This window comes from Alternaria novae-zelandiae, assembly GCF_023758075.1.
Source record: "Alternaria novae-zelandiae strain BMP 2774 chromosome Unknown scaffold_3, whole genome shotgun sequence".
NCBI classification, from domain to species: domain Eukaryota; kingdom Fungi; phylum Ascomycota; class Dothideomycetes; order Pleosporales; family Pleosporaceae; genus Alternaria; species Alternaria novae-zelandiae.
The window spans coordinates 546,130-573,197 of record NW_026056963.1 but is presented as its reverse complement, the minus strand read 5'-3'; the positions used below and the strand labels follow the sequence as shown (position 1 = coordinate 573,197).

The following is a 27,068-nucleotide window of genomic DNA, read 5'->3' as shown; positions in this document are numbered from 1 at the left end:
TAGATGGAAAGTGGAGGAGGACTAATCGTGTGAGGAAGGCGCGGGGTCTGCTCTTACTCGAATGCGTGCCTGTGCTGAGATGGGAAGGTGCAAACGAAGAGCAGCGTGAGAAGATGGGAATTTATGGCTGATGTGATAACGATTGACTAAGAGACGCTTGAGATATGCAGGTAGCCGTGAGATACAGAGAGCAAAGAAGACGTCAAGTAGAGAGATTGAGAAGACGGCAAGTCCAGGAAATAGAAGAACACTAGCCATGCGGTAAAACTAACAGCAGGTAAAGGTAGATTCAAGACACGAAGTGAGAATACGCCATTGGGTATCTTCAAATTCATCAAATGCCCCCTGCGCCATGCATGCAAGTACCCGTACCAAATGCGCAAAGCCTTCGTACGCCCGATATGAAACAAACGGTCGCTATCCTACCCTTCCCAAAATGCCATCGTAAATCATGCTTTTGTACTCACAACTCAGTCATGGTCTCGTCGCCTTCGTCCGGAATCCGGCCAGTGCCAGACATAAAGCCCGGGGTAAGTGGTGTGCCAGTCGTGAAATCTTCGTCGATGTCAAAATCTACTTGCTCAATGTCTTGAAGGCTGCCTCTACGTTTCCTCACTGACTCAATCTCAGTTGCGCCGTCTTCTTCCTCGCCACCTGGCAATGTGAACCCGACAGTCGTGTGGCGGCGGTTCGGCGAGACTGGTCTCAGAGCTGAACGCTTAGTCGGCGACAGCTGATGTGAGTGTGAGAGTGACTTGGGCACGATGTTGGGCTTTTGGATATTTGGCGTTTGCATCGTTGGCACCTTGAAAGCCGGTCTTGGCTTCGCACGCTTTGGTGCTGGCGCGTTACCCTGGGACGAATTCGAATCGGCTGATGAGGCGAAGGACGCATTTGTAGAGTTTCCCAGAGCTCTGCTAGGTAATGCTTGGACATTTACCGTAGCGACTGATTCATCTTCTTGGGTGTTGATGGCCGACTTACGTCGTCGGTGAGTTCGCGGCTCTCTTGTCGTTTGAGGCTGAGCAATCTCCTTGTAGGTCCGTGAGGCGGGCCGCGCGGGCAGCAGATGCATCGCCATCATCTTGCGAGCTGTCCTGAATTCTTCGAGTTCTTCTTCTTGCTCTGTGCAAAACTCCTCGAGCTCTTGAATCCTCACTTCTAGTGGTGGGATTGATGCCTGAAGACGCTGAAGATTGTTACGCGTCTTCGCGTGATCACGTTGTTCCTCTTGAGCGTTGCGCTGAGCATCTAGCAGCTGCGATTCGAGCGTCTCGCATCGCTCTTCAGCCTTCGTGGTGATAGCCTCCAGTTCGTTAGCCTGCTTCACCGCGAGCTCTCTCATCGTCTCAGCCGATGACTCTTTGAACTCCTGGTAACTGGTCCGCGCGATATGAAGCTGTCGAATGGCATCCTCCAGTTCCGCTTCCTTTCCTTCCAAGTCTTGCCGGTATTCTGACGCTTGTGTCTCGAGTTGTGCGATCTCGTCGGCTTGGCGGGCGGCGTTCGCTCGCTCCCGTTCAAGTGCGTCCTCTGCTTCACAGCCGCGTCTCTGCTGCTCCTCGAACTGTATAGTGAGGCTGCGATAGTCACTCTCGTGCTGCATCTGAGATGCTCTTAGCTGTTTAATGGTACCGTGCAGCTCCTCAAATTGTTCATCGCGGACGCGCTTGTCCTCCTCGTACTGGCTTATCGTCGAGCAGAGTTCATGCTCTTTTGCGCTAGACCTTTCGTGAGCGGCCTCCAAAGCCTCGGACGCATTCCGCTTAGAAGCTTCCAGGGAGGTCTCTAATTCTTGTACCTTGAGGTACGTTCGACCCTTCTCTTCCAACAAGTCGGACTTCTCTTGCTCCAGACGCTTTTGCTCGTCTATGGAGTCCTGCAATTCCTTCTCCAAACCCTCCACGTATTCCACAGATTCTTCTCTATCCTTGTGTAGAAAATCATTTTGCTCATTGAGAAGGGAGATCTTTTCGTTTAGGTGAGCGACCTGTTCCTGGAGTTTGACGGACTTCTCTGTCTCCACCCTTAGCGGCTCTTCGACTGTATTGCAGCGTGTCTCGAGATCACTGCATATTTGTGCCATAGAGCGCACAACAGCATCTCGCTGATGTTTGTTCTGGCTTTGTAGCTCCAGTTCGAGGCGTTTGCGCCAATCCTGGAGATGTTGGCCCGTGTACTGCGTGCTCGCTTCTTGGAAGAGGGAGATTGAAGGCTGAGTGGGGCTTTTCGACGAGTGTGAGCAAGTATCTAGCGCGGGGGGAAGGTCTCGCTGTTTCTTGATAAGCGCAGCCACGAGGGTATGCGGTATCGTCGACTCTCCCGGTTGCGCCATAAGAACAATGGTAAGTAATGAAGCGATTGTGGCAGCGATCAATTGCCGACGGAACAATGCAGCATGTGTACAGCAGCCGGGGCCTTCTTTCGTCATACTAGCACGAATGAGGTTCTGGATTTTCTCTTGCAAGGCCCTCGATGACAGTGCGCGCAGCACAGTGGTTCGTAAAGCAGCAGTCGCCATCGCGGCTGTGGCCAGCTCATCGATAGTGTCGATGGAGTTGGAAGTTTCGCGGGAGTCAGGCTGCGAAGCACATGCTGATAAAATGCCTGATAAGAGTGCCGCGACGGTGCTTTCCTGCATCTGCACCTGCCCTGATTAGTGAATCAGCCAGTACTACAGAATGAATTGCTTACTGCGTAGATTGGCAGTGAGACTGCAAGAAGCTCGGCAAAGCCTTCAGGCTCTGCCACGCGAGGGGCTTCCAATATGCATGCCTCGTAGCGTATGACGATACCTTGCGGCAAGCTCTGAGAACCTGAAAGTATGCCAAAGAATGACAGGGCCTCTAATTGGACGGATAGACTCGCACTGGAGTTTTGGATTTTGGAGGCACACTTTTCGTACAGCATGGCATACTTCTTCTGAACTTGAGGCCAATTGTCCTTCACGTCTTGGCCAATGAATTGCATAGCCCTCGAGGCAATACGTAGGCCTTCGATTGCTTCATTTTCCTTGATTCCGCCTCGAAGAATCCACACTACGTTCAAACAAGTGAGCTCAATAGTCTTGTATAAGTAGCTTGTCGAACCGAACAGCTTCTGGCCCGAAGGGGTTGCCCAATGCTGTCTTAGCCTTTCCGTGGATGTCGGCTCCTCGTTAGAAGGCGGATTTTGCAGTCCTTCGACTCCTTCGGGATGTTCGGTGATGAGCACTATGCCTTCTGCCCATAGGAACAGTAAAGAGGAATCGGCGACTTTGGGGGACCTGAGTATATTGCACAACTCTGTGTCGAACCGCTGCCTCAGGTCTCTTGGAAGAAGGCTATAAAGTCGGCGACATGCACCGTTAAGCATGCGATACACCGATTTCAGAGTCTCGTAGTTAGGTTGTTGTGTGGCATTTTCGAAGACATTAAGAAAGAAGTTTTGTGCTACGGCGGGCATCGGTATCGCCTCGGGCAGTGGCCGAGAAAGAAGAAGCACGCATAGCTCGGCAAGCTACATGATTGTTAGTAAGTGATGGACCTCACAATTCTCGTACTCACATGTCCAAACTCGGACTTTGATGAATTTGCCCTCTTCAACAGAGAAGGAAGTAAAGACGGTTCCAGGACCAGTAGCTCATCTCGAAATTCTGGCGCATGACCTGAGAACACGTAGTCAGTTTGATTGCGTTTCTACTATCAAGCGGAGACCGGTCAACTGCTTACACAATAGGTGCAGCACACGAAGCGTGTATGCGTTCAGGGACAGTGCATCGTGGACAATTCTGCCTAGTTTCCTCACCGCGCAAGGTGACCGGTCTTGGACGCATGATCGGATAGTCGGTACGTCGACGCGCGCCAAAAGATCGGATAGGTTCTGTGGGATCTCGCGTCAGCTCATCTCATCAACGATGGGATGCTCATGCAGCGAGTCATGTGCTCAAATACGGGAGTTGGCTAGTGGCACGACATGAGGATGCATTGGAGTTGGGGAAGATGAGGGGCAAATACGTACGGATAGCGAAGGGGGGTATGGACACTCGATGATCCTTGTCAGTTCCGACGTCAACTCTGCGCTGATATCCGCCATGTCTGCTGGATCGAGTTATGTTCGGAGTTGGGCCGAATGTTCGTTATGCGTGGATTTGTGACGCGAACTTGTTTGCTGTCGCGTTCCTCTGGCGACGGCCGAAAAGACGCGCCGGGATCGCCGACTTCCCCATTGGCATCAATGCACGCGACCATGCATCCTGCGCCAACATCTCACACTCCACTCCCTGCTCCTGCTCGCACTCCACATGTTTGCCTGTTGACGTCAGCCATCTATAGATCGTACAGCTGCTGGGCGCAGCATTGCTAGCCTGCACGCATTGCGGGGCTCTTTCTATTCTCCGCTCACGCGTTACCTCCCATTGGTGGTAATAGACTCTATGCGTCGTCTTTGCTTTTGGCAGTTCCTTTGCAGTCTCGAGCTTGATGGCGTTCTATTACATTGCTCATGGGAGCCGTATACGGTATCCCGCTTCAGTACTATATGGGAGTAGTCGTCTGTCTGGGACTGTAGCCGTTACCGCGGCATCCACCGGCCTCCTCCGGCTTTCTGGCTTCACCGACAAGCAGACGCCTGGAGATCGCGCGTGGGGTACGGCAAACGCTCATGTGCAGCTTGTTCCCCCACTCGCTCGATTGTCAGCCAGCATCTGAGCTGCACAGACGAGAGGAGCAGGTTTCGTGAGGTAATGGTATCACCGTCGTCCAATCGCCAAGGGCAAGTCTGCCGCTCAGCTTCTCCCTAAGCCTCCCAAGCTTCTGTTTTTGAGCCTCAGCCATGGGCATCAGACCTCGAGGTAGAAGATTGTCCCTGACAGGCGCCTCTTCTGCCACTTGTCTCGCTCTCGAAAAGAAAACATACATGGCAGCAGCGTATCATCGTCGTCCGCAGAGTTCCAGATCCACATCTTCGGTCCTTGTCTGCAGCCGCTCGGGGCCCTAGCGAACGCCTCGTCACGCGACGGCATCTCGCTCGGAATGTCATCCAGCGTCACCTGTCGCCACGATGCGTCTCGAACCAACACATTTGCTTGTCGTTGCCCTGGTCTTCCCCGCAATTACCTTGCGTGTGTCCAAGCCCCTTGCAGGTGATCATGCACGACTTCATTTGATGCGTGAGCCGAAAAATTTGATACAGAAAATCGGGAATCTCGTCAGCCTCCCACGCTATCACTGGTCCATCCCACGACTTTTAGGACGTGTATTGCGACTTTACCTGTGCGCTGGCCAACGACGCTCAAAGCGATACCCGAAAGAACTATCGCGCCAACTGCGTTTAGACTGAAATAACCTCTCCCCGCTCTTACTGTGCTTGCCGTTCGGCTTCTAGATCCACAAAATGCGTAGGCCAGCCTTGCAACCATCTTCTCCTCCACTCTTCTGTCATACTAGTTCGCTAAATGCGCCCTGACCCATAGTCAGCGAAAGTGGATTCCACTTCTAGTTCTTCCCAGCATCCCAACAACTGATTGCAACTTCATTTTCCCTTCTTCGTTGTCGATTTCGTCATGTTCCGCCAGCCAGCGGCGCGACTGAGGCAAATAACCTCACCCATCTTCAAGCGAGGGGGCGCTCGAGCACGCACTGGACGCGAGCAGACCTTCAAAGCCGAGCAACTGCAAAGGCCATTTTGGAACTCAGGACGAGTCTTGCTATTTTCTGCAGTTACCGGAACGACCACATACTTTTACGGCGCCAATGACGAACCGCATAGAATTCAGATGCCATGGAAGAAGTCATCAGGGCCCCAATATGCGAACAAATACGAGATGGAGAGGGTAAGTTTGCGATTATACAATCCTTTCGCGTCGACCAGTCACTTAGTTTAGTACAGGCCATTTTAGAGCTCAGGGATGTTCTTGGGGAAGACACCATTAGTACCGACGACGAGGATTTGCATCGACACGGATATTCGGAATGGTCGTCTATCAACATCGACCAACTTCCCGTTGCGGTGGCGTATCCGAAGTCGACTGAAGAATGTGCTACGATCGCCAAGGTCTGCTACAAGTACAAGATACCGATGAGTACGTTCAACAAGACGCATGGAGAGATGAGTGTTGACAGCGCGCAGTCCCGTATTCTGGGGGATCAAGTTTGGAGGCCAACTTCTCGGCTCCATTCGGTGGCATGAGCATTGACTTCTCGTTCATGGATCAGATCCTGGCCTTGCACGAAGATGAGTGAGTTAATTATACGTTTAGCATGCAAGACTGGCGACGCTGACAGTGATGCGTAGTTTGGACGTAGTGGTTCAGCCTTCTGTCCCATGGATGAGTCTCAATGATCAGATCAAAGACTCGGGTTTATTTTTCCCAGTCGACCCTGGCCCATCGGTACGTTGTCATGTGTTACACAACTTTGCAATCAACCCTCGGAAACCCCGATGCGGAACTCCGAGTTCATTCTAACGGGCGTGGCAGGCCCGAATTGGAGGTATGGTGGGTACGAGCTGCAGGTAAGGTCTATGATGGTCAGTGACGTGGTCCAACAGCTGACCCTCCTAGTGGCACCAACGCAGTGCGATACGGCACGATGAAGGATTGGGTCATCAATCTGACTGTAGTCCTTGCCGATGGCACGATCATCAAGACCAGAAGAAGGCCCAGGTATGCAAATTGTTTCCGTGTCGGAATGTGCGATAGACTGACTATTTCCAGGAAGTCATCGGCCGGTTACAATCTTACCAACCTCTTCGTTGGCTCCGAAGGCACCCTGGGTATCGTGACTGAAATCACTTTGAAACTCGCAGTAGTACCACAAGAGACCAGCGTCGCAGTCGTCACCTTTCCCACGATACGGGATGCCGCTGCCGCAGCTTCCAAGGTGTTGCGCGCCGGAGTGCCGGTGGCTGCGATGGAGATAATGGATGACGTGCAGATGGGTGTAATCAACAAAGCCGGATCAACGACCAAAAAGTGGAAAGAATTGCCGACCATGTTCTTCAAGTAAGTTTCCAGAACACCCCTTGACATGTGAAAGCACGAACTAAGAGCCTCAAACAGATTTTCGGGAACCAAAGCAGGGGTACGTCAGCCCTACGCGTCCTGCAATTACCTAGAGCGGAACTGACTGCATATAGGTACAGGAGAACATTGAGCTGGTCAAGTCCATTTCCAGGAAACACAAGAGCGGGGACTTCGAATTCGCCGTCAGCGCCGAGGAGCAGAAGACGCTTTGGTCTGCGCGCAAGGAGTCCCTATGGAGCATGTTGGCGCTCCGTCGCGAAGGCGACGAAGTTTGGTCAACAGATGTCGCCGTGCCGATCTCCAGGCTCCCAGACATTATAGGTATGTAAGCGAATACAAGGTTTCCGGAGGTTGCCAACTAATTGTTGAAAGAAATCTCCAAGAAGGAGATGGATGACCTCGGTCTCTTCGCCAGCATCCTAGGTCATATCGGAGACGGCAACTTCCACGAAAGCATTATGTACAACAGCAAAGATCCCAAAGAGCGAGCGGCTGTCGAGAAGTGCGTTCATGACATGGTCGACCGCGCGCTAGAGATGGATGGCACATGTACCGGCGAGCACGGCATTGGGCTGGGCAAGAAAGAATCGTTGCAGAAAGAACTCGGTCTCGACACTATCAATGTGATGAGAAGCATCAAGGGCGCATTGGATCCGTATTGGCTCATGAACCCGGGAAAGATCATGGACGCTCAGGCGTAGCATTGCATGTCGAGATGGCGCATCGTCTGAAGTTCCTCGACGAACACGCATTGGAGGACGCTTGATTATCGGTGCATCTGCAAAGAGCATATTTAGATTTCTTACCGCTCCATCGTTTAGTGTTGGTTTTGTCTGGTAATAAAAAAGTGTTGTTCATGGCAAGACAGTCGGCAAATGAGCGCGTGCAAGACCTCCGTGATCGGCTGGTGTCGCGTTTTCCACCCCACCCCCGCGTCATACCTAGCCAGAACTTTGTGAACTCGATTGACTCAATCTTGCAATACCAACCACCACCACAATGGACGCTGAAAAGTTTACATCTCAGAGCAAAAACTTCCCCAAGAAGAAGTGCGGTGTGTAGACCATCTCTGGTTGGAAATAGCCGACTGACTCCGTTACAGGTGTGCTCGGCGCGACGGGCTCCGTCGGCCAGCGCTTCATCCTCCTTCTTGCGCTACACCCACACTTCGAGCTCCACGCCGTTGGAGCCTCTGAGCGATCAGCCGGCAAAAAATACAAAGATGCGGTCAAGTGGAAGCAGGCGCTGCCCTTCTCGGAGCGCATTGGAGAGCTGGCGGTGAAGAAGTGCACACCTGAAGAGTTCAAGGACTGTGACATGGTCTTCTCTGGTCTCGACAGCGATGTTGCTGGGGACGTTGGTACGCAGTTTACTCCAGGTTGCGATCGCAAATACTGACACATAACAGAGATGGCTTTCCTCAAGTCCGAACTCGCCGTCTTTTCCAACGCAAAGAACTACCGCCGCGACCCTCTCGTGCCACTCGTCGTACCCACCGTAAACCTTCCCCATCTCGACGTCATCAAGCATCAACGGAAACACCACAAGCTGGAGAAGGGTTTCCTTGTCTGCAATTCTAATTGCGCAGTCATCGGTCTCGTCATACCCTTCGCAGCGCTCCAAGCTAAGTTTGGCCCCATAGACCAGGTCTCGGTCGTCACAATGCAGGCCGTGTCGGGCGCTGGCTACCCCGGTGTAAGCAGCATGGACATCATCGACAACGTCGTGCCTTTCATATCAGGCGAGGAAGACAAGCTCGAGACGGAAGCATCGAAGATCTTGGGTAGCGTCAACGACGACATCACAGGATTCGTAGATCAGCCCATGAAGGTGTCCGCAGCATGCAACCGCGTGCCGGTACTGGACGGACACACCGCATGCGTATCGCTACGCTTCCAACGCCGTCCGCCACCGAGCGCGGAAGAAGTCAAGCAGGCAATGCGCGAGTACGTGTCTGATGCACAGAAGCTGGGTTGCCCGTCTGCGCCCGCGAAGGCGATTGTGGTTATGGAGGAGGCCGATAGACCACAACCAAGGCTGGACAGGGAGACGGATAGGGGGTACGCGGTTAGCGTGGGTAGGATAAGAGAGGATGAGGCAGGCATCTTCGACCTCAAGTTCGTTGCATTGAGCCACAACAGTAAGTTTGACTTGCGATTGCGAAGGGCTGGGCGAATGCTAACTAGTTGCAGCTGTCATTGGAGCGGCGGGCTCGTCGATATTGAACGCAGAGGCGGCGGTGCTGAAGGGGTATGCTTAGGGTTGAGAACCGGGATACAACTCAGATGCAAGAAATAATCAATTGCACACATTTGGAGTCTAGAGACGGTCTGGTGACTAAGTGCTCGTTGATCGTGATGTGAGAAAACTCCATGGTGTTGTCCTGATCCGCGACGAGTAGCGCGGCCACACCCTGAATCCTACATTGACGCAAGGATTTCAAATTTGCATCCTTCATCCCATGATAAAACAACTGAACAGAAAAATTGACGTGAAAGTAGGCGCCTGGACTCCAAGATGTTGAGTTCCCCTCGCTTGAGATGGGGCATCGGAGCACTTCAGCGCTGGTCTTGGCGCGCTAGTCCTCGGCTACGGCACACGCTAGTGGCAGATGAAAAATGAGGACTCCAGTCTCTCGAACTTCGCTTTCGACAGGACCTCCAATCTCAACGACTAACCTCACAGAACCGTCACAATGGCCCGTGGACCCGTCAAGCACCAGAAGCGCCTCAGCGCGCCCTCGCACTGGCTCCTGGACAAGCTGTCCGGTACGCTCGACTCTCGCAACTTGCGATGCAATGGCTATCGCGACTTCAGAACTGACATCTTCCAGGTGCCTATGCTCCCAAGGCCTCCCCCGGTCCTCACAAGCTCCGCGACTCCCTTCCCCTCATCATCTTCCTTCGCAACCGCTTGAAGTATGCGCTCAACGCCCGCGAGGTCAACGCCATTCTCATGCAGCGCCTCGTCAAGGTTGACGGCAAGGTCCGCACCGACTCCACCTTCCCCTCGGGACTGATGGACGTCATCTCCATCGAGAAGACCGGCGAGAACTTCCGCCTGATCTACGACACCAAGGGCCGCTTCACCGTCCACAGGATAACAGATGAGGAGGCACAATACAAGCTCGGCAAGGTCAAGCGCGTCCAGCTTGGCAAGGGCGGAATTCCCTACTTGGTTACGCACGATGCGCGAACGTAAGTTCCCGCTCTATCAGCCGTTGGACCACAGTTTGGGCTAGGTGTCTGAGGGAAACCTCTTTCACCAGGCATACGACCAGGGTCTGGCTATGTCCGAATTGCTGCTAAAATTTTGTGTAGAATCCGTTACCCCGACCCAGCCATCAAAGTCAACGACACCGTCAAGGTCGACCTCGCCACTGGCAAGATCTCCGACTTCATCAAGTTCGACACTGGTGTCATCGTCATGGTTACCGGTGGTCGTAACATGGGTCGTGTCGGTGTCATCACTCACCGTGAGCGCCACGACGGAGGCTTCAACATTGTCCACTTGAAGGACGCTGTTGACAACGAGTTCACCACTCGTGAGTCCAACGTCATGTAAGTTGGATATCCGCATAGAACGAGAACAGCTACTAACGTGCGTTCAGCATCATCGGAAAGGAGAAGCCATGGATCTCTCTGCCCAAGGGTAAGGGTGTCAAGCTCTCCATTGCTGAAGAGCGTGACCGCCGCAGGGCGTACGCCATTGCTCACTAAGCGTGACGCTGGCGTAGATGTAGGTTAGGATATGAAGCACCCATGAGTTCATGAAGATAGGTGCAGGACTCGATCCCAAAATTCAGGCGTTCATGATCACTTGTGGGGAGGTTGATCGGATCTGGAGTCTCTGCATATCATACGAATACCATGTGAGGTCTGAGAATCAAGCAAATAAACACTTCAGTCTTGCCCAAACATGAAATGCTTTGAATGTTCAATGGACGTGCGACAGCGTGGAGCCGTGCGGGCTGTGCAACGGGTCAAGTGGATCTGTAGTGTGGGAGATATAGGCGGGAAGGCTCAAACAAAGAGCATCTCGCGTGGAATGCGATAGGTGTGGTGATATAGGTTGGTGGCGCTGGCCTGATCCTTTTCCGGGATCTGGCTGCAGTTGATAGGAGGGCGCTATGTTGTGCCCTGTTTCGAGGCGATAACGCATTGCAGTGTATTTACCAGGCGAGGTCTGCGCCGTCGTGGAAATAGATGGCGACCACGATGGCTGGTGTTGACAGTCGCTGCGCTGCCTCAGGACCAGGAAGAAGAAAGGGTCTGTGTTTCAGCGGTCTCGTCTGAAGCACGCAGCAGAGCAACGGTGTTCTCAGTGCCTGGATGATGGGCCGTGCGTCTACGCGAAATGAGACGATAGATATCCCTGCCAAACTGGGGCGGGAGAGCAGCGTGGACGCGTGCGACTCCGACTGATGCTCCGAACACAAAGCAAAGTCGCAGGTAAGACGGGCCTGCTGCGAGGGCAAGGGGCGCGACAACGGGGCTACCCGCGAAAATACTGCCGCCGGGGGTTGTCCAACACGCTACATTCACTCACAGCGCGACAGCTTAGACGTCTGGGTCAACGTCAACGGCTCGATAGGTCCCGCGTCAATACCAAGTTACTGCAGCGACTAGCCGGCATAGTTCCAACGTTCGCTATACCTCGCGCCATTCACGCCGCTGATTGGCTGCGCGTCCGCTCTTTCCTGTTGCTGCACCGTCGCTCCTTCCAGCCCTCCGCCCACCTCCTCCAGGCGTGTCCCAAGCCTACCACGCTTCCCCGCAACCCCCAACAGCCAGCGCCTGCCCCCTCGAGCGCCTCATCGCGTGTTCAGCCGTCGTCGCGCATGCTCAAGCTCCTTCGAGGCATCGATGACCCAACAGGCATAACTGGTGTAACTTCGATCGTCACTCGTTTCACGTCAGGGCAAGAGTGCGCTTAGGCACGTTTACGACTGCGCCCACTGTTACGAGACTGCGGACCGTCTGCACCTTCACCTTCGTCGCGCACACGTCCGATCGCCCTCCCCAACACCACGCCGTCGCCTTGAGAGAGCCGGTCTCTGGCGAGCCGGAATTCCACGCGGTAGCCTCCGTTATTCTTCGCCAACATGTTGCGCCCTGCGACCCCCTTATCGATACTATTCTTCGTCGCCTTTGTGCTGCTGCTGCTCTCGACGCTCTCGACGCCTCTGATCAAGAGCATTCCCCTCGCTACCTACCGCGGTGTCCACTTTGGCGTCCTCGGCTACTGCGAGAATGGCGACCAAGGCTGCAAAGGGCCCATGATCGGGTACAACACTGGTATGGCGCCCAGTATCACATACGACGGCCACGGTGCTAACTGTTCAAACAGAGAAACTGTTCGCAGGCGAAGACAGCTCCGACTTCTCGCTCCCCTCCGCCCAGCGCCATGCGCTTTCCTCCATTCTCATCGTGCACCCCGTCGCAGCTCTCATGACGCTGATTTGCTTCGGTCTCTCCGTCGCTGCCCACTTCCACTCGCCCGCCCACTCGCCGCGCTACCTCCTCGCCCTGCTCATATTCACGTTCCCGACTCTGCTGGTCACGCTGCTCGCTTTCCTCGTTGACATCCTGCTGTTCGTGCCGCATGTGGGCTGGGGAGGATGGATCGTGCTAGGTGCTACCGTCATTATCGTCGCAAGCGGTATCGTTACGTGCGCTATGAGGCGCACACTGGTCAGTCGCAAGGCGCGTAAGAGGCGCATTGCCGAGAACGATGAGATGAACGGCCAGACCTACTACGCGAACCGCGCCAATGCGACTGTAGCTTCCGAATTTCCCAAAGCCGAGTCGCCGCCTCCGCTGTCTGGAGAGACCATGACCTCTGGAGGCAGGGACGGTAATGCAGCCTACTTCGACCATTCTAAGCCATCGCCGACCGACGACATGACGCCGCTGAACCAGCGCAATCCTTCTCTCAAGACCGTTAGTAGCGGAGGAAACGGCTCGGACAACATGAACCCACCGAACCGCGGTCCGTCAGGTCGTCGACAGCCCATGGATCAGTATGGCAACCCCGTGCCACCCATGCCAAACGACCAATACGCTATGATGAATGGCGCGCCACGTGGAAGGGGAGGCCCGATGAGGGGTCGAGGAGGCCCACCAAGAGGTGGACAGTATGGCGGCCCGAGAGGAGGAGGCTACGGACCAAGAGGAGGTATGCGCGGACCTCCGCCGCCGGGATGGAACGGTGGTGGACGAGGCGGACGCCCTCCGAATGGACCTCCAATGCAAGGCCAGCCGCCAATGGGTCGAGGAGCGCCTCCCCCAGGATACAACAACGGCAACTTCTACAACCAAGGGCCACCGCCCCGTGAACAGTCACCATATGGCAGAGGACCACCGCCTGGTCAGGGGCCACCGCTGCCAATTGGACAAGCCATCGAAATGGACAACCGCACAGGCACGCCTCCAACAAACTTTGGTTTGAGGGAAAGTGACGGTGATGTTGCAGGCATGCTCGCTCTCCAGCAAGGTGGATTCCCTGCTGGTGCGCCACAGAGGCGGCCATCGGATGGCGTCATGAGCCCGACCAGCGAGTACTCTACAGAGTAAGTTTCGTCAAGCCTACCTCTTTGTAACGTGCTAATCCTGGACAGTGAGTCGGCGTTACGACCGCAGCCCCTACAACACCAACAACAGCCGCCCATGCCACAGCAACAGCAGCAATACATGCCAGTACGAGCGGGATGGAACCAACAACAGGTCCCGTCAGACCAATCACTCAACACACTAAACAACAGTAGCCGTGGGCTATCGCCGATCCAAGACTCACCCGTCGAAATGCCTGCTCACATATCTCACATTGGTGGCCCTAACAGGGTAGAGCGCAGTTCAGATTACTACGAAGACGTAGACCCCAGGTTCGCAGAACCCGCACAAGCCCAGGCGCCTCCACCATTACCAAGCTCCCTCATGCCAGGCGGCTTCGCTCCGCCTAATCCCAACTTCCTCTCCACAGGCAACGGAAGCGACACAAACCTCCCGCGCAACAGTTCTTACGACGACCTACCAGAGGGCGCGCGCTCGCCCGCCGCAAGCGAAGCATCACATTTCACATCCGTCTCGCAGCGGCCCGTCAACCCCAACTGGCGGCCGGAAATGGGTGCCCCAGCTGGCCAATTCGCGCCCTTCGCACCTGGCCCTCCACGCAGACCCATGCGTCAAGAAGACGTAATCCTCGAAGCCAACGCCGCAAACCCCGACTTCGCGATCCCAGGCGCAGGCCGTGGACGCGGACGAGGACGCGGCGGCCCCATGGGCGGCAGAGGAAGAGGAGGCGCAATGAACATGCCTCCTGCGACGATGATGGGACCCGGCCCCGGCTTATCGAATCAATCGAGATACCCTGGCGCTAATGCCATGTAGGGATGGTTTGTGTGATCATCCAGCGGTAACCGAGGCTTTTCATTCCAAAGAGATGGAGCTCGATCTTTTCCCATCTCCCTGTTCTTTTCTCTGCCATGCGAAGTGTACAAAAAAACCTTTTCGTTTTGCATCTTCCGCCTCGAACCGAACGAACGAAACACAAGGCCCGTTCTGTCGAGGGAAGCCCAATTGAGCATACCTTAATTTCTAGTCCAGCGAGCTGTTCTTCTCCATGCCGCTGCTGTCTTGCGCCTTTTTTCCTTTTACTCCGCTGGACCGGATCGGATCACATCGAAAAGAGATGTTCGAATCTGACAGCCCTCCGCCGTCCTGAGCTTCAACGTCCTCATGGTAGCGGATACCCAGCCATCTTGCTTTTTACTTTTCTGTTTCTTGTCGTTTCTCCCGGCTGTTCTGGGCGTGGTCTTCACGAATACATATGAGCGCCCTTCTCTCTTCTTCGCTTCTTCTTCTTCTTCTACTTGTTGGTTTTCTTGCGAAAGGGTTAGATATACGATTAGCCCTAGGTGGGCGGACTTTTTGGAACAACACAACGAGCTCTCACATGGGGTTGTGGAAAGAGGAGGGTTTGCGGGATGTACATAGGTTTTGACTGATTGGGAGGATGTGTGGGAATTGGATTGGATGGCAGAGAGGAGGAGGAGCAGGAGGACCAGATATTGTGTCACTAGCAGAATACCAATACCAAGAATTCTTTCAAAACAAACTTCATGTGGCTCAGTCACGGTGCAGTGTATCTCCGCTGTAGTATGCCGTCCTCCCTCGCGTAGACCCCCAGATGCCTTGTCTTATCTGAGCTTGTTATCCAAGATGTTCCCCTGTCACCCACCCCTCATCCGTTCGATTGCTATGTATACTACAGCGGCCTAGAGTGAAGACGGCCGGTCTTAGCTAAAGGTATTAATAGACGAGTGGGACGTTGTTCGTGGCAGGAAGGCGTGGTGCGAGTGTGGTTGGATCTCTACTTGCTCGCTGGCTACAACTAGAGCTTCTGACGAGTTGAGTAGCCAGGGTATTAGCTACGTTCTCGTAAGGCCCATGGTATTTGGACTTTCACTACCTACCATCGACCCTGTGAAAGTTCGAAATGAGATCCGTTTCCTCCTTCCTTCTTATCTTTCGCGCGACCAGCCTGGTTGATTGATTGTGGAGCAGTGGTAGGCTTGGCTGGGTGCTCTCTTTGATAAGAAAGTGAAGTCAATATACCGAAGTAGGGCCTATAACTTAATGATAGTAGATCAGTGGAAAGAGCCTTTAGTCGAATACGTAGATTGTACGTTTCCTTCTTCTTCACTCTTGTCTCAGTGTGTGGGGCATACTGACTGCCTGCCTCTCCGTTTCGGGAAGCTCGCGGGCGTGAAGGAGGCAAAGGCAGTGCGACTGGTTTGATCTAACCTTGGGGAAAGACGCAGAAGACTATGTATGCTTTGTGGTTGCCATTACAAGAGTGTGTGAAAGACGCATCTCTATCTTGAAACCATGGCTATTATCGTGCATATCAAGATAAGAGTTTGGTGATCAGCCCGGACCAAGACCATGTCCCGGCCTTACTCAAAGATGCAATGTCTTCTTCTTGGTTTGGGGGATTAAAGGGCGACTTGAGATCCGGAGAGTTCCTGAAATGCGAGTGGATTGTGGTAACGCAAGTGCACGTGTTGACCGTGAGTGACTCCACGAGTCACACGTGTCGTGTGCTTGTGGTCATATTCCGACCACACAGACTGATTACATTCATACACATGGACGCGTTGTCATGTTGTAATGGGGCGGTCAAAGAACCACGTGAAGAGGCTATCCGACCTCCAAAGTTGACGCCAGACCGGGATCAAGGGGCACTCTTTGACAGCAGTCAAGGTAGAGCCATCAGAATTAACTCAGCGATGTCCGGATGGTGACAGTCGTAATCGGCTCGTCAAGTCGTATGTGTCGTGTGCTCATAGTCATACTTTGATGTCGACGTGTCGCCATGCTGTAATGGGGCTGTGGATGAACCACGCGATGATGCTGTCCGTCTTCCAAAGTTTAGGCCAAGCCGGGATGAAATGACATTCTCTGACAGCAGTCAAGGTTGAGCCACCACGATTAAACTCATCGATGTCGTACAGTAGACGCGCAGTAGTGGCAGTCTAGGCTTATCGCATTCTATCGAAATTTTGTTCGGATTACATTCCGTGCTGTCGTTCGCATTCGCAATGTGGAGTCGTGTGGTGGCGGAAAACAGCAGCCGTTGAACTTTCCGATGGTGGTGGTGTTCGTGAAGAATTTTCCGTCGGGATAGGCCCTGTCGCCTGTCGGTGAACGGTCCACCACTGCGTGCATCTCCGACATCGTATCATTCCTAGCTCAGCGTTTCCCCAGATGTGAAGTCGCGGTCTTGAGCTTGGCATTACACATCGCGCACTTTTGGATGCATCGGCCCCGGATTCTTACCCCAGAATTTCAGCGGTGACACGGTTGTTGTTCTTACGTCTCTCGTATTGAGTTTGCGGGGTAGCCATGCGCTGGAAGGATATTGGCATCCAGCCTCTACAGAAGTTCGACGTGTGCCTCGTCTCGATGCCACTAGCGACAGCCAATTGCTTGACCAGGCCCGGTGGCATGGCACTGCTTAGCAAGGGCAGAGCTCGACAAGGAGTGCAGTAGCGCCTTTGGTAACTGCCGATCAACGCAGAGCCGCCTCGTAGAAGATAACGGTTTTAATGTCTTCATGGCTTATACCGTGTTACGAGGACCTTGCGAAGCTCATGTGATAGGTCGCTTCGTTCGAGGCGGTCGCTCAGAGTCGGATCTCTAGATAGTCATGCCGATAACTGCATGCGCTGATATGAGCAGGCCTGGACGCTGCGTTGGTTGACGCTCCGACATCGTCATGGGGCATGCGTGCAGACGTGGCTTTATCTTGGGCTGAGGTTATCGTGAAGCAAGATGATGCTACTAGCGGCACTAATGTCTGGCGCTAACTATACATAGTTATCAAATCCACTTCTTTGATCCCACTTCTGGATGATTGTGGGGTAGCCGTTGATCTGCCTTATCTCCAGACTCTCAACATCCTCATGATGCTTTTTTGGCTATAACCTTCTTTACGAGCCCGCCACTGATGATAGTTTCAGGCGATGCGGATAATCTATCAATCGCGTGTCCAACTTTTCCGCTGAGCGGGCGTCCTCCCATAGAGGGGTTTAACGAGCGAAAATGCGACGCTCGACTGCGGTGGCTGGCCAATCAGCCGCACGCTGATGCACGATATGGATACTTCGGGGAAAGCTGGGTTGCTGAAAGGCCGAAGCTCGGCATCCAGGCTCAGACACCCTGCATCAACCACACCAGCGACATGTTTTTATCAGCTGCTATCTTGGCCCACACCGGTCTAATGATAGGCGAAGGGAACCATCGGCTGTGTCACTGACCCGTCACGCGCATTTGAAGCGTCGTATCCGCATTCACTGGATCCGCATCTTAAGTCCTATTACTTCGCACCGGGATTCTCACCCCATTGTCGTTCGACATTCCCAGACCTCGCCCCCCTCCAACCAAGTCTACTCTACCCTGATACTCAAGATGCCCGCATTGGCTCAAGACAAGGTTTTGGCGAGAGATCTGAAGGCTAAGAAGACCAAGTCCAGGAACGGATGTGGTCGATGCAAACTCAAGAGGGTAAAGTCCAACGATTGCGCCTACTGCACTGGCCCACTTGCTGACAAAAACAAAGCTCAAATGTGACGAGACCGCTCCCGGTTGCTTGCAGTGCAAGAAAAGGAACGTCGCGTGCCCTGGCTACGAGAAGACTCTGAAATGGTCGACAAAGTACGAAGTCTTCAACCCCGCCCAGTCCAAGTCGGCGTCCCCTAGACCTAGGTCAACACCCGACGCCACCTCTACCACTTCACCGGCAGCGAAGTCGCCCCTTCCTCAGAACGTCGCCAGTGGTATCGAGGCTGCGTTGGCTGCCGTCCTCCCTGCAGGCAGGAAGAACTCCCCTCCCACACAACAACCCTTGACAACACAGGCCTCATCAGCAGTCCCATCCCCACCAAGCTTTGAGGAACCAGCCTCGATACAGGAGTCGTCTACCGAGGATGGTGATTCCCCTCGCGAGTACGAGCCTTTCCCCATGGAGGATGTCAACAACATGGACCCCATCATGCTTGATGGCTTCGCTGACGCTATCCAAATGCCCAACGAAGACTTCAGCTTTGATCCATTCGACAACATCGACTTCGACTCTGGATCATTGGAGGACCTTCAGTTCGACATGCAAGACCTTTCACAGAAGCAAGACATGAGTTCTACTTCGTTACCTGTCATGGACCGGGAACAGAACCGAGAGTCTAGCCCCAGGCTCTCGCGTTCGCTGCTTCTTGACTTGTATCGTCTTCCAAGTCCTTCTCCAGACCCATCCTCTCCGGATGATGTCGAGTCACTGCTCGTCCAGCATTACTTCAAGGACGTCTGCGCTGTGTTTTCTTCTTTCGATTCTGTTCTTAACCCCTTCCGGACTACCATTGGCCGCATCTACAAGGACTGCCCTTCCATTAATTACGCGATCCAATCCATGGCTGCCGCGCATCTTGCCAACACATTCCCCAACATGGCGGCAACCGGCCTTGAGCTACAGCGCAAGGCGCGCGAGGCACTGGAGCTGGAGCTTCCACTTGCTCAGAGGGATCACACAAGCGCAACCAAGACGTTCTTGAGCATCATGCTACTTGGTCTCACCACCTCATGGCACGACAGCAACGCGCTCGGACTCGAGTACTTGTCTATCGCGCGAGACCTCATCCTCCCCAAGCTTTTCAGTAGGTCGGGCGGCATTGAGGTCGAGCGCGAGGCACAGTTCTTTGAGGAGTCTTTGATCCACTGGGAGATGCTCATGGGCTTCGTAACAGAAGATGCCATGAGCTTCTCGCCCAAGTCAGGACTGCGACCTAGCATCACCGCCAGGACGAACACTCCTGCTGCGCGTGGGCCGCAAGGAAAGACTGTCCCTCATCCCTGGACAGGCATCGCTCCAATGATCCACTTCCTGTTCGCCGAGGTCGGTCGTTTAGTTCGCAAGGAGCGTTCGATGGACCGTGAGAACTCGATGGACCTCCGCCGACGACAAGAGAACCTTCAGAACGCCGCCTCATTGGAAGAGGACCTCCTAGCTGTTGACTACCCATCAGTCGATCAGGTCATTGACACTGGTGATGAGCGTACCCCCAAGGAACACTTCGTCACCATCGCCGAGGCCTACCGTCTGTCTGGCTTGTTGGAGATCTACCGTGTCTTCCCCTCCATTCTACGCAAGCGCTTGGGATCCGGCAAGACCAAGGGTAGCGAGAACATCGAGTTCGCCTTCCCTACGCCGCGATTCGAGACAGTCTACGAGGCTACCGACATCAAGCTGTGGCTCAACTCACTTGCCATGCACATCATCCGGTCACTCGAGTCTCTGCCTTCCTCGTCTGGTACATTCTGCATCCAACCGCTTCTGCTTGTTGTGTGTGCTTCTGAGTTGAAGTTTGTCTCTTCGATTGACTTCTTCGACGTGCAGGCCAACGACGCAGAGGTCGTCGCCGCTCGTGAGTTTGTCATCAGGCGCTTGCAAGAGTTCGCTCTTAGGCTCCCCAACAAGCCTCTTCGCAAGATGATCCAGCTCATCAAGGAGACCTGGCGCCAGTCTGACGAGGGCCAAGACGCGTTCTGGATTGACGTCATGAACGATAAGGGTTACCACACCATCATGTGAACCAACCTTGTCGACCTCTACCGACCATGGGGCGGAACCTCGCGGCTCCCCTCAACCAAAACTCTGTCCTTTCTACGATACATTTACGACATCACATTAGCGCTTTTCCTGGATACGGCATTTCTCTACGGCGTTCGACATCCTGTTCCTATTTCTTATTAGCGCGCCATTCCTGGAGACCAAGTTCTGGTCCTCCCCTGTACGACTGTATCCACAGTACTGTCCTCGATACGAACTCTAATGTACGGCTTCCACCTAGACTCCTCGGTTCTCAGCATCCCGGTGATGTGAAATGTGGACCCTGGCCTACCGCGACACTACCATAATACGACTACGATACCCCGCGCGATACCCTAGCGACCATCCCATTGCCTACTGCGATAAACAAACCCTTAATACTGGTATCCATCTGGAATGCTCTGCCAGCGACCACATCCCCTTCTGCGACCTTGTCCCATTACGATACCCCCAGCTGCGATCAGCCCACTGCGATGACCTGTCACGATGACTTGTACCGATATCTGGACCCATACCAGGACCCAATTCCGCCTAATAATGACATCTATCGAGATGCCCATAGCGACAACCCGAGCGACCTAATCTTTCCATGCGACAATACCATACCAAGCAACAACACTAATTCCTCTTTTACCCTTGCGATACCCCCGCTGTTTGTATATTACTTTTCTTCCCTTTCAGGTAGGTATGAGTGGATGCTTCCATGTGTTTCCGATCGCGACACTTTCGTCCACTACGGCCATGCATCCTTGCGCCCACTACCTGGCTCGACCGTTTGCACCCTGCCACGATTGGATCGATGCATCGTTCGGGTGACTTGTATGTACACTACTTGCTTTAGCGTTCTTGTTCTTGCTTCACGATACCCATTTGCTTTACTGTTTTGTTGAGCGTTTGCTCTTTTTGTTATGCGATGTCTCATCGCGAGCTTTGTTGTACGATACCTTGGTGGTGGGTGGTGGCAGGGACGAAAGAGGAAGGAGGGACGATAGGGGAAAGTCACCGGCGCTGTGTATCCCAGACACTGTCATTTGTACTCGTGGGTAAAACCACGAGGTGTCGGGCATGTTGTAGGTCCAACATTGATTTGCGCAAGTGTCATGGTGGGTGAAACCCCATGACATGCGGGGAAAGATAAGGCGCTGTTGTGTGCTTGGACGAGATGTTGTAGCACCGAACCACACTACCACGACGCCTTCGCATCGCTGGAACATGCATGCACGGTGGACAGGTAGTGGAAGGTGGAACATAATACATTCATTCAATCAAAGCCGTGATGTGGGTAACACTACATCACAGGCCTGTTCGCCTCATCATCGCTATCATCATCATACGCAATGAACTCTCTCCGTCCACTCGATGCTTGCGTGACAAAGTATCGTGTCGTCTCGTACGCTCGTAGCTTCTTCTCTGCGCCTGGGCTGAACACTGAATCTGCTTCCTGGGGACCAGTGGGGATGGCTAGGAGACGCCTTTCGGCACCGGTCAAGCGCAGGCTGCTCTTCTCGGACACTGGCTCAGGAGAGCTGTTGTTTTTCATCCTAGAAATACCGTTAGCATACGAGAAATAGTGAAGAGGAGCCAAGTTGTCTTACCATTGTTTACCCAGGTGCAAACCCTCAGCAACACAAGCCAAGATGGCCACCACAACAATCATCTGCAGCGCCCACAGTCCCACAAACGAGCTATGAAACTCTGGCGTAGACAATATCGATTCCGCATGACACACTATTCTCCTGTGTGGACTTGACGTTGACTGTGCCTCCTCATGACTGTTCATCAGCACCGCGGTCGGTACCGGCTTCTGCGGCGCGTCCTTGATAGCACCTGCCATATACGAGTCGTACAGCTCCGGCTCTGTGTGTTGCAGCTTCTGCAATTCCGATCCTAGGCTTGCGCATACATTGAGTGCTGCGACGGGACTTTGCGAAGGGTCTGCTGGTGACCAATGTGCGGCGGAAGGTGTGTAGGCAGCAGAAGCGGGAACGGATGATGACGGCATATCAGCAACGATTTCGCAGCGACAATGTGTTTGTGTAGGCGCGGCAAGAGTTGTCGATGAGAGCAGCAGAGTCGCAACGAGCGACGTAGAGATTTTGGCCAACATGGTCGTGTGTGGTGGTGATTATGGTGTCGTTTCTCCGTAGAGACGAGAGACACACGATTATAAGTGTAGTTTTCTCTTGGTGTTAACAAAGCCACGCGATGTTACGTCTGTACCAAGGTGAGGGGAAGAGGCGCAGCGGTTGGGATTCCCTTGCTGGTCGGTCCGTTAGTGATGTTTTCGGGCGTACTTTTTCCAAGATGACATACCTACCAAGGACTGGGCCTTGATACCTAAGTAAGCGATGTGGTTGATGATAAGCAGTGGAATTGCTGGTGCGTCAAGTTGGGTGGTAATCTGGCGGCCTGATGTAATGGGCTGATGGAGATAAGGTGGTAGATGGGTAGGGGAGTGTGGTGTTGGTGGTGCTTATGAAGGATGATGATGCTATGCAATGCTATGCGATAGCGAACCGTCGATGGGATTGATTAGATTAGTTGAAATGGTGAACAGGTGAAATTCCGGATGCGCGCAGCAGCAGCCCAGTCTATATGCGAAAAACTCCCCCGCCTCTGCCCATTCTGTGTTCAGCGCAGCTGTTGTATCAGCTACGCCCACACCACAGCCGGCCGTTTCGCACAGTAGCATCTCGCCGGGGTCTAAGCGGGAAGCAGAGACCGGGTTCTAGAGTCAGCGGTCACGCCGGGGTGCGCGCTGCGCTGCGCCTTTTTGCTGTAGCTTTAGCCGAGATGAGCGCTCGTGTGTGCAGTAGGTGAACGGCGGGTTGTCTGTGAGCACATTAAGATAAGATGGGTGAGCTGATGGGAGGTTAGTGTTTGGTGGAAAGTGTGGGTTAGATTGCAAAGGTCATTGGTGCATTGGTTGCTGGAGGCGCAGCTGGGAACCGCGTTATGGCTAGCGGCGTCCCCACAGATTCAAGCATCGTCACTTTTCCTTCGTTCGATGGATGATGCTAGAGATGGTGTTCATCTCAGTTTCTGATCGTCTTGCGCACTCCAGCGATGACTTCACTCGTTTGCAACTTCCGTCCTCTGTCATGGTGCGGACCTCACTCCGGGTACCGCACTCACAGACAGGGGGCTCCACCCTCGAAAACGGACTGCGAAACGTTACTCTCGACACACGGACGTCCACATCCAGTACACCAACCCTCTTCCAGCCATAGCACATCTATTTTTCCTTCTCTCCTCGGCATCCTTCCGAGTCGTACCTGAGGCTAGAGCCAGAACGACGATAAACATCTCTCGGTCCTTCCCCACGGCTTGAGCTATTAATATTCTTTCTTTTTTTCTCGTCGCCAAGCAGGTACTGGTAATACATCGTATAGTACGCGGGTCCTTTCTGGTCTTGGTAAGTGGGAGCGCGAGCGCTCTGGAGGGCTCTGGACCGGACAGTTTCGTGAGGTGGTACGGAGACACCGACTCACCTTCCGGTCGCGTTTGTGTTGCTCGTACAGCTGTTTGTCTAGAGTTTGAGAGTCTCAGCTGTCATGTCAGATACCGTGGACTATCGAACACGGCGTTCCCTCCGCGCGCCGCTACTTAAGCATACAGCAACTCTTGCGCGACAGCGGGGCGGAAGGCCAAACAGTTGGAGTTGTGAATTACCTTTTTCTCACGAAACGCCTGGCTTGAGCTTCCGAAACGGATCTCCATGTGCTAAGAAATGCCGCGGAAAGCTTGTGAGTGATAGAGATCAGGGTTGCTGCATGTGCTGTTTCACAATGGTGGGTCTGTATAACCGCGGTTGATATCATATCGCTGAATTCCATGTTGGATGTCTCTTGAACGAGGATCACGGAAGAAGTGGAGTCATGAGAGTGGAAATGGTTAGATTCTCTAGTGTCTTAGCGACGGAACGATTGTCTCTATGAGAACGTGGTATCGCGGTAAATGCTCAGACTGACAGCTGTCGCTGGAAGAATCTAACGACATTTGTGATGGGGAATATGGATGCCTTTGCGCGCGCTCGGATTTTGGTATGGGTCCCACGGTGCCGGTGAGTTCTCATTGACGGTCCAAGGTGCTACCGCGTCGCTGCAGCACTGTTTCTCGAGGTCCTCTTTCAGCTCATCCCAAGTATCCACAAAGCTCGGATCCATCCTCAGTATCTCTTTTCTCATAGATTCCATATCTTTCTGGAGTCCACACTGCCCCAGTATTATCCGCTCCAGCTCTCTAGCAAGGATACCTTTCCACTCGCCCTCTCTCACGGTTCCACACTGTGTCGCAAGTTGTTGGAACTCTTCTTTCCCACATATGGCGCCCAAGTGCTCGACATAATCCGCCCTACCCCGAAAACACTCTTTTAGTAGCGCCATTCTCGTGATCTTAGACTTCTCTTCCTTGAACCAAACCACACCGCAAAACCGGCACCAGTTCTTTCCTGCTATGATCCATCGATAGAGACAGTCTTGACCGATGACATGCCGACATCCGCGCGTGAGGATCTTGACTGCGATTTTACAGCTGCCAGTGGGACTAGCGCATGTATGTACACCAGATTTTTCCCATCTGCAATATTTCGGTGCTATGCCTTCCGTTGTGTTACGGGTTTGGGAAGGAACGAAGGTATGGGGTTGTGCAAGCTGCGCGCTTATACACGATACATCTGGGTTCGGTGATAAGCATTTCGTTGACAGTGGGAGGCTTGGGCGCTGCTGTGCAAGAACGGATCGTTCGACGAAGTCTTCTGAAAGCCGTCGTCGGAGATATGGCTGCGGTGTCAACATTGCCAGTTCTTCTTTCGCCGCTTCTTTCGTGAGCCACCTCACTCTGTGGTCGCATGCTTCGGTCCAGAAATTGCACACAAACTGCTCGCAGACCATGCAGCGTTTGTTGAACCCCGCTAAACCGATTTTGCTGGCGTTCCTGGTACGTAGCATGAGCCATACAGCGAGCGAGGGAGGCAAATCTGGTATGTATTCGGTCGCATCATGTCGTACACTGATGACCGGTGGGAATGAGTGGTTTCTGGAGAGGGACATGATTGGCCTTTACAGGTAAATGATGGATGGAATGATAGCGATGGCTGTTCGTGGTAAGGATCGGGGGCGTCTTGTGATAGTGTCAAGAGAGCTATACGTGGAGCGAAGGTAAGTGCAAGGACACGGGTGCAGATAGCGACTGCTTAGATACTCTCGAGGCAACGAGTACTGTGCTGCGGACGTAGTTGACTCCATTCGTGAATCAGGCAAGACCGATATACACCAGATCAGGATGCCCGTCAAAGGCCTCTCACTAGCGGTCGCTCCTACCTTGGAACATTCCCACGAAGTACCCTTGTTTATTCTGCCCGTGTCTCATGTGCTTATCTGAATGCATAACTCGAAGGTCCTGTTGTAGGATTTGAAGGCAGCAGTTGCACGGCGTGTGGGAGTATCGGCAGGTTGTCGCCAGGCTCCGCATTGCTCACATTGTAAAGCATGCCGCGATTGACGGCAACGCGGCGGTGAGTCCCACAGATTCAGGTGTGTGTGATCACGTCTCTTGGTGTTGAGGAAGACAGTGACAGATGGGCTCTCAGATGCCGAGGTGGCTTCGCGTCGGCTTGCCCTTGGTCTCGCCAAGAGCTGCCGTATCAATGTTGACCCGCCAGAAGCGTCATGAACACCCACACGATCAACAAAGTGCTGTAACTTCATCGCTCTTGAACAGTTGACATTGCTATCAACATTGCACGCAGTCCCCTCCACCAGCCATCATGTGCCTCTCCGTCAAATCCTCCGACTCGCTACCTACCAGTACTCTCCGCCTCCCCGCGCGTCGCCAACCGCGTCACCCCTCACGCCCCTCTACAACAGAATCGTCCCATTCTCCCCCGTAATAAGCTCAATCTCGCCCGGAATAACCGTCCCATTCTCCACGGCCGCCGCATGACCCCTCGCCACCGCCCCATAAACCGGAAGATACTTGTCCAAGTACGGCAGCAGCTCTTTCGCACCAGGCGTATTGCGCCAATCCCGCATGAGATCGCATACAATGGAGAAGAGAGAAACGAGCTGCACACCCGCGGCCTGCATGCGCGCGTTTGCCGTGTCGCGCACGAGCTGCGTGTAGGTGCCGCTGGATTCGACGTTGGCGAAGACGGAGTAGCCTTCTGAGCGCAGGGCGAGGGCGAGGAAGGTGGTGCAGACGTCGGTTGTGATGCCGCCGACGATGATTTGCGTGCGGTTTGTTGCGCGGATGGCGGCGCGGAAGGCTTCGTTGTCCCAGGCGCTGGGGATGTGTTAGGAGGGGTGTTTGTTGAGAGGCAGGCATTGTGATGTGTTGACACAAGGTATAGTGATAACAATGAGGAAGACGACTTACCTAACCTCACCCTGACGCCGGATAAGAGGCGCATCAGGATACATCTCTAGCATCTCCTTCGGCAAAGGCCCATTGGGTCCTTGATCTGCAGACGTGCTCAAAATGACAGGTATATCAAAAACTTTCCCAAGTTCGGCGTGCGCCAGGATGTTTTGCTTGTAGAGGGTTGGGTCCCAGTCTCTGGCTAGCTGGAAGAGGCCGACTTGCAAGTCGAGAATGAGGAGGAGCTACGTGGGACGTTAGATAGGGAGATGGGGTTGGAGAGTATGAAGAAGACTCACCGCCTTGTCCTTGTCGATGCGCTCCCATGGTACAGCTGAGGCAAGTTAGTTGCTGGAAGCCATGTCTTACAGGGCAATCGTACCATCACCGCACACAGTGTTGAACAGCGTGAGGGCCGCGAGGGCGATGGCGGAACTGAACTTCATCTTAACGACTGATGAATGATCGGTATATCAGGCTATGCTCCGGAGTCTAAGAAGTATCCGATATTATTGCAATGGATGTGTAACTTGAGAGCAGTTGGAAG

General features: G+C 53.6%; 7 protein-coding genes across 7 annotated transcripts; 4 read left to right on the top strand and 3 right to left on the bottom strand.

Moving 5' to 3' along the window:
* Positions 1 to 463: 463 nt before the first annotated feature.
* On the bottom strand, positions 464 to 3,758 carry J4E88_002164 (uncharacterized protein; the record flags this gene model as incomplete). The annotated part of the gene is made up of 4 exons (XM_049395830.1): positions 464 to 2,581; positions 2,695 to 3,498; positions 3,546 to 3,646; positions 3,752 to 3,758. 4 exons carry the CDS (start codon positions 3,756 to 3,758, stop codon positions 464 to 466), a joined length of 3,030 nt encoding a protein of 1,009 aa, XP_049258234.1.
* A 1,784-nt stretch (positions 3,759 to 5,542) lies between these two features.
* On the top strand, positions 5,543 to 7,704 carry J4E88_002163 (uncharacterized protein; the record flags this gene model as incomplete). Its single annotated transcript, XM_049395829.1, has 10 exons — positions 5,543 to 5,812; positions 5,869 to 6,061; positions 6,109 to 6,217; positions 6,274 to 6,370; positions 6,458 to 6,492; positions 6,542 to 6,643; positions 6,695 to 6,982; positions 7,040 to 7,061; positions 7,117 to 7,324; positions 7,376 to 7,704. 10 exons carry the CDS (start codon positions 5,543 to 5,545, stop codon positions 7,702 to 7,704), a joined length of 1,653 nt encoding a protein of 550 aa, XP_049258233.1.
* Positions 7,705 to 8,002: 298 nt separating this feature from the next.
* J4E88_002162 (uncharacterized protein) lies at positions 8,003 to 10,722 on the top strand (the record flags this gene model as incomplete). Its single annotated transcript, XM_049395828.1, has 8 exons — positions 8,003 to 8,057; positions 8,106 to 8,363; positions 8,412 to 9,143; positions 9,196 to 9,253; positions 9,689 to 9,771; positions 9,837 to 10,200; positions 10,324 to 10,563; positions 10,614 to 10,722. 8 exons carry the CDS (start codon positions 8,003 to 8,005, stop codon positions 10,720 to 10,722), a joined length of 1,899 nt encoding a protein of 632 aa, XP_049258232.1.
* A 1,385-nt stretch (positions 10,723 to 12,107) lies between these two features.
* On the top strand, positions 12,108 to 14,391 carry J4E88_002161 (uncharacterized protein; the record flags this gene model as incomplete). Its single annotated transcript, XM_049395827.1, has 3 exons — positions 12,108 to 12,300; positions 12,353 to 13,574; positions 13,623 to 14,391. 3 exons carry the CDS (start codon positions 12,108 to 12,110, stop codon positions 14,389 to 14,391), a joined length of 2,184 nt encoding a protein of 727 aa, XP_049258231.1.
* A 3,582-nt stretch (positions 14,392 to 17,973) lies between these two features.
* On the top strand, positions 17,974 to 20,146 carry J4E88_002160 (uncharacterized protein; the record flags this gene model as incomplete). Its single annotated transcript, XM_049395826.1, has 2 exons — positions 17,974 to 18,069; positions 18,125 to 20,146. 2 exons carry the CDS (start codon positions 17,974 to 17,976, stop codon positions 20,144 to 20,146), a joined length of 2,118 nt encoding a protein of 705 aa, XP_049258230.1.
* Positions 20,147 to 21,452: 1,306 nt separating this feature from the next.
* Positions 21,453 to 22,271, bottom strand: J4E88_002159 (uncharacterized protein; the record flags this gene model as incomplete). Its single annotated transcript, XM_049395825.1, has 2 exons — positions 21,453 to 21,705; positions 21,760 to 22,271. 2 exons carry the CDS (start codon positions 22,269 to 22,271, stop codon positions 21,453 to 21,455), a joined length of 765 nt encoding a protein of 254 aa, XP_049258229.1.
* A 3,751-nt stretch (positions 22,272 to 26,022) lies between these two features.
* On the bottom strand, positions 26,023 to 26,967 carry J4E88_002158 (uncharacterized protein; the record flags this gene model as incomplete). The annotated part of the gene is made up of 4 exons (XM_049395824.1): positions 26,023 to 26,446; positions 26,540 to 26,766; positions 26,821 to 26,855; positions 26,904 to 26,967. 4 exons carry the CDS (start codon positions 26,965 to 26,967, stop codon positions 26,023 to 26,025), a joined length of 750 nt encoding a protein of 249 aa, XP_049258228.1.
* Positions 26,968 to 27,068: the final 101 nt, after the last annotated feature.